The sequence below is a fragment of the Octodon degus genome, unplaced genomic scaffold (assembly GCF_000260255.1).
Source record: "Octodon degus isolate 3935 unplaced genomic scaffold, OctDeg1.0 scaffold00063, whole genome shotgun sequence".
Lineage (NCBI taxonomy): Eukaryota > Metazoa > Chordata > Mammalia > Rodentia > Octodontidae > Octodon > Octodon degus.
The window spans coordinates 4297224-4303223 of record NW_004524639.1 but is presented as its reverse complement, the minus strand read 5'-3'; the positions used below and the strand labels follow the sequence as shown (position 1 = coordinate 4303223).

The window sequence follows — 6000 nt, the reverse complement described above, 5'->3', positions numbered from 1 at the left end:
CGTTTGTTTTCTTTGGGGGGATATGGTTTGGTGTTTTAAATTTTTTCTCCTTTGCCTCTTCATTTATTACTAGAATGTTAGGAGGAAAATTTTGTTGAACACTAGATGAAAGGTATTTTTCACATTTTATTAATCATTCATTATAGCTATACTGAGCATCTGTCCAGATTTCTACCTCCTACCTTGAAAAAATTATTAAGAAAATCCCCTTTAAAAATATCCTAGGTTAGATAATAAATTATCCAGTCCCCCTAATTACTGTCATACTAGAAGGATTTTTGTAGATTTGAGCGCTATAGCTCTTGGAGAAAACATAAAAGTAGTAAACATGTTCAGAAATTGAGATGAAAAATAATGTACAGCCTAAAAAGAGTCTGAGTGTTTTCTGTAGGAAAGTTTGAGAGTAAACATTATATAGCTTCAAGAATCTATAGAAGAATGTATGCAATGTGTTAATTATTGGAAAAAAAAGAATCTATAGAAGCAACATATACATGACTGGACTTCGCTGTATTCTTCTTACTAAATAGCTAGACTTGTGAGCTACTGCATATGGGTCTAGGAAAAGCAAGGTGGTAGAATGAAGTACATTAAAAGGAATTTTTCAGATGTAAGAAACAGGAGAATGAGGAAACCTTTATCCATTTTCTTTTCATCCCTGGTTCCACCAAATAATAATAATAATAATTTGTATATAAAAATAGCTTGCCTGTAAATTGCTTCTTGTCTTTGAAGTTTCCTTTCTTTTACTTTAGGGAAGGGTCTACTACTAGGTGTTCAGGGTCTCACTACTAGATCAGACCCATAGGGATCCTCCTGTTTACAGCCTCTCAAGAGCTGGGATTACAGGCATGCGCTACCATGCCAAGTCTCAATTGCTGTCTTAGTGTGCTCCAGTGGCGGGGCCCGGGAATCGAACCCCTGGCCCCTGAGCCTGCTTGCAGGCACTTCAATCCACTGAGCTATTTGGCCAGCCCTTGAAGTTTCCATTTAAGCTTATGTTGAACAATGTGTTGGGCTTAACATTAAGGTCAGTAAACAAAATAGAGATCTTATGCTGAATAGGTCAAGGGTAGGACTTTGGTTCACTGACACATTATGGTGTCCGTACTATTGCTTTTCTTTTTTTAAAAATAATTTTATTGAGAAACAAAAAACAATGAGACAGTTTCAAAACTGATTACTTGCACAGTTTCAATAATTAATACATTGCATATTGTTGTCTTAGTGGTTATTCATTGTACAAGATGCAGGCATGATATCCTGTCCACAAACACTATTAGAACAAATCTCTATTCACTGAATTAAGAGAATGCAGCTGTATACCTATCCTAACTATTTTGAGTATACAGATACAAAACGCTCGTTCATTTGTTTCCCCCTTTTTTGGTTAGTTTTGTCAGAGAAGGGTGTTCCATTGTCATTTAAATATTGTAGGTGTGTTTTCACTACCCTCAGTTCCAGTTCTCCATGCCTGGACATACATTTTCACTTCTTTCCCCCCTCTTCCCTGTTCTTTAGCTGTCCTGGCCCTACTAACAATCCAGACCCATTCACTTCTGAAACCGATTCAAACACAAAGAAGACCATGTTTGTTTTTAATGGAATGGATTTACCATCACTCTTTATTAAAATAGCATCTCATTTCCTTGCCTACAAGCATGCAACAAGATACGACAAAAATAAATCCTGGCAGGAGAGATTCAATCAGCAAATGGATCTGTTAACTTTTCCCTTTCACTACATAGATGTTAAGAATGGAGGAGTTATAAATCAAACATCGTAATATCCTCACCAGGCATATACCTGGCTTTAGAATTGATCTGCTTCATGAATTTCATGGGCTTAGAATTCTGCCAAGTGCACAATATTAGTTCTAAATATGTGTTGTGTTGAGAGGTTCTATGCTATCATCTTGTCCCTGACATTGTAGAAGGACCATGCTGCGATATATATATATGCTGTTTAAATATAAAATGACCAAAACAGTCACAGTCTACCAAATCTCAGATATTGTCACAAAACAATTCACTATGCCAACCCATCCTGTTACCATTCTTCGGTACTGAAGAATCTGCCCTTCATTTATACTGTTTCTGTGAAGAAGTATATTATGGAGATGACAAAAACTTCACCGTGCCACACTGCTGGAGATGAGAGGACATGTTCTCAGGGAACAGAGGGAATAGAAGAGTGAAGCCGGGAGACAATGTCAGCTGTATCTTTCATAAGCCAAGTTCCCAAAATTGGAAGATTTCCTTAACACCAATGAATAGTGACATAGAAAATGATTTATAAAGAAATTGCTTTTTTAAAAAACCTAAGATGGTAACATGGAACTGGCTTGGAAGTGCTCATAGAGTTCACACTTTTAGGTTAAGAAGTAGTTACATGGTTTTAGCAAAGTCCTGTCTTCGGTAGGTGGTGTGCTGAAAGAAACGTCCTCATCTTCTTCATCTAGCTGCAGACTACCAGAGGACAAGCGGATTCTGGCCATGGGGGACTTTTTTCCTTTGCCATACAAAGAGTAGTAGTCTGGTTTAAGAACCTCTGACTCAGAATCACTGGATTCACTAGCTACATACCTTTCTGCTGCAGTCTGATCCATTAGAACTGCTGGGAACTCCTGCTCTGCAAACATACATGAGAGCAGGTCTGCTTTACAACTCAGAGCAGGACAAGGCCCTAAAGGCCTGAATTCTGACCCAAAAGGAAAATGAATGGCTTTCATGTCTGATTGGCTCTGAGACCGTTTTGGGGTTTGCTCTTGAATATTATATGCAAACACATCTTCTAAATTTGGGTCTTCTTCGAGTCCTACATTGACACTGCTCCTACCGCTAGTCCTCGGCATAGCTTCTTGGAGTTCCTGAAGGTCTTGCTGAAAGCTCCTCATTCTGATATTCCGTGGGCTTCGTTTGGCTGGCTTTATTGCAGCGGGTTCTATATAGTTGTCTAGTCTTACTTTTTCCTCTGCCATCAGTGGAGACCGTCTGGTTACTTGGGGTGGCTTGTCCACATAAAAGAAGACTTGGGGAGGCATAATGTCAACCTGCTGACTAGCACAAGGAATATAGGGCACATCTGTGTAAGTTAGCTGCCTCGCTGGCCTCATTTTGCTTGTGAGGCCAGAAGATGTGCTTAAGTGATTGTTAGCAAACTTAGAGCTTGTTTGGAAGGAGCTGAGAGGACTCCTCTCCTCAAAGAAGTCTCTGGGGTCTGGATCAGGGTCAGTGTTAAAAACAGAATCTGAATAAATAAAAGGGAATGAGGAACTGCTTTGGGACTGATGTAACAGTATTCGATCTGCTTCTGGTTTAGAATGCTCCAGCTCAACTGCAAATGTCACTTCTACTGCAGAATTCCTCCTCTTGCTGTCCAGCACAGGCTCAGAGGCATGCGCTCCATTCACATTTCGGTAGTACCCACTGCCATGTGCTAGTCTCAAATCTTCCACCTCGAAAGAAAAGACACATTGATGAAAGAATGAGAAAGCTATTTGGTAGAGGTTGGGATAGGGTTCTATCTTAGCCTTGAATTTTGAAAGTTTGTTGTCACAAAGTCATTTCAGTCTGTGTTCTATTCCTAATTGCTAAATATATACGTAAAGGGTAATAACTTTTAGTGCCATATTCCAAGTCATAGGTTAAAAAGAATGAAAATGTGTTAGGTACGTGCATGAACCCCCTTGAGGAATGTAATCATTGTGTACTGCAAACCTGTACTAATAAAATATACAAAGTAAAAAATCAAGTGGACTACATGAACAAGTTACAGAAAACTCAATTAAAAACATGAAAATCTTTCTTACAAAGTACATTGACACTCTTCTTTTTCAGTGATATCACACTTCTAGCCACCATGTTATCTGCTTAAAATGTGAGCAGGAGGGCTGGTGAGATGGCTCAGTGGTCTAAAGCACCTACTTAGAACAAGCTTAGCAAAGCACAGGGACCGTGGTTCAATCCCCCAGCACCACATGCCAGCCAGCCCCGCCCCCTGGTGGGCTGAGCTGGCCACACACACACACACACACACACACACACACACACACAAATAAATAAAAAATTTTTTTAAAAAATGTGAGCAGGAAAGCATGCACTTTAAACAGCTTGATTCATTAGCTATATCAACGAACCTTCCAGGTCCTGGTTCTGCCTGTGACTTGTTGGGTGATGTCAGGCATCAGCCCCCTTGCTCAAGCCCCCTCCCAATTTTCTGCAAAGGGTAGGAGGAGAGCGATGAATGGCACAGGCAGTTTCTATGCTAGATGGTAATTTGAGCCATCATAACTTCAGTGCTTTTTGAATAAAAATTATCAGTGACATGAATGAAGGCCGAAAGGTTTCTTTTTTCTTTTAAAAAGAAGAAAAAAGTAAAACAATTTCAGAATGACACAAGAGTTTCTGAGACCCACAATTAATTTTTATAGAGATGTTCTGAAGAAAAATGAGTAACAAGGTTGCAACTGTAAAACTCAAATGAAGCCATCATCTCACAATATTCTCATTCCTCTATGCAAATAAGCAGCAAAATACTCTAAAACCTGACGCAAGACACTATACTGTCCTCTAAGCCTTAAGATCTGTCAGTTAAACAGAAAAAGCAGAGTTCTAGTTTTCAAAATACAAAGCCATAGGAATATATTTGGATCTGCATATTATTAGATGGTAACAATACAGATTTCAGTTTGAAACTGTGCCAGATCCTTCTCCTGTGTAAAACACATCAGTGGTAGCTCACTGAGCAGCCTTCCACTGGCAGCAAAGATTGAGCCAGTACAGTTCCAGAGGAGGCGAGCCTACCAGGACACAGTACCTCTTACATTAGAAGACTGGCAGAAACAATTTTTGGAAGCAGCTGAAATCTAGATGAATTACATTTAGCTAAAGAAGTAGGAATTTTCAGAAAACTTACTTGTTTTGATACGTCAGAGAGTATGTCTGGTGAAGACCGGCACTGTCGTTCGTTGTACTGAGATGGGTAATGTTTCCTGCAATCCCCAGAGAGAAGTCATTGAAATGTCCATCATGGGACTACAAGGATGCACACAAATCTCTGAGTTTAAAACCAGCAGGAGGTAAAGACAAACCATATACCTTTCAAATGGCAAGCTCTTCAACCTCCCCTTTTTGCCATATTCCAAAAGTTGCCTTTGGGTTCTCCCACTGTCACAAGATGAGAGAAGAATCATTAATTGCAGCCATGAGCCAATAGGCGACTAAAACTTGAAAGCTTCACTTATGGTTACAAACAAAAGCATCTGGGCAAATTACATACAATGTGAATGTTTACCTGTCACAGTGGTGGCAATACTAAGTTATCCAACAACCAGGCATAAATAGAGCAACCTCCATTACATGGAACCTAAATCTTTTTAAAAGTTTTAAAAGCCAACTAACATTTTATATGCCACTTCCATGCCAGAAAAAAAAAATCAGCTACAGAAATGGTAGAAGGGGATTGCTCAAGTCAGGCATACACTAGCAAGGAAATCCAGCTGACTGCTAGGAGAAACATAAGAATCAAAAAAGAAATAACAAGAATAATAAAACCCCAAAAGTCTGGGCCGTTTATCACGGAACTGCAGGGCCTGACATGCCTCCCTGCCCTGAGGCCACTGACGCGCTACAGCTGCCTGGAGAGGATAATAAGTGATGTTTATAATAACTCAGGTCATTAAGAAAAGGGCAAAATATGCTCAGTATCATCTGTTTAAGAAGGCAGGGATTTGTAGAATACACTTTGGAAAGATTCCATTAAAAATATGTGTTTTTTAAAATAACTCAATTCTTCCTAGGGCAGGCTTCCACTACTTGAAAAATCCCTAGTGTGGAAGCATTCGATTATAATTTTTTAATCTCAGCTAAGAGTTTTGAAATCTTCTTCTAATGAATTCCTAGCCTGGTGTGTTCAAGTAAAAACAAGATCTTAATTCAACTTCACTTCCATTATTCCAAGGTGTGACCTAGAGTGAGGAGCTTCTGGCATAATATTGCT

General features: G+C 39.3%; 1 protein-coding gene across 2 annotated transcripts in view; it reads right to left on the bottom strand.

Annotated features, from left to right (window-relative positions):
- Positions 1-2240: 2240 nt before the first annotated feature.
- Positions 2241-6000, bottom strand: part of Frmd7 (FERM domain containing 7) — a 52217-nt gene continuing 48457 nt past the window's right edge. The window contains exons 10-12 of one of the 2 annotated variants that reach the window (XM_004634491.2): positions 5100-5168; positions 4918-4993; positions 2241-3457 (exon numbers count right to left, since the gene is read on the bottom strand). In XM_004634491.2, the coding sequence (XP_004634548.1) occupies positions 2372-3457; positions 4918-4993; positions 5100-5168 (1231 nt within the window). In that variant the 3' untranslated portion in view covers positions 2241-2371. The remainder of the gene's footprint in view (positions 3458-4917; positions 4994-5099; positions 5169-6000) is intronic. The other variant, XM_004634492.2, reaches the window with a different exon arrangement.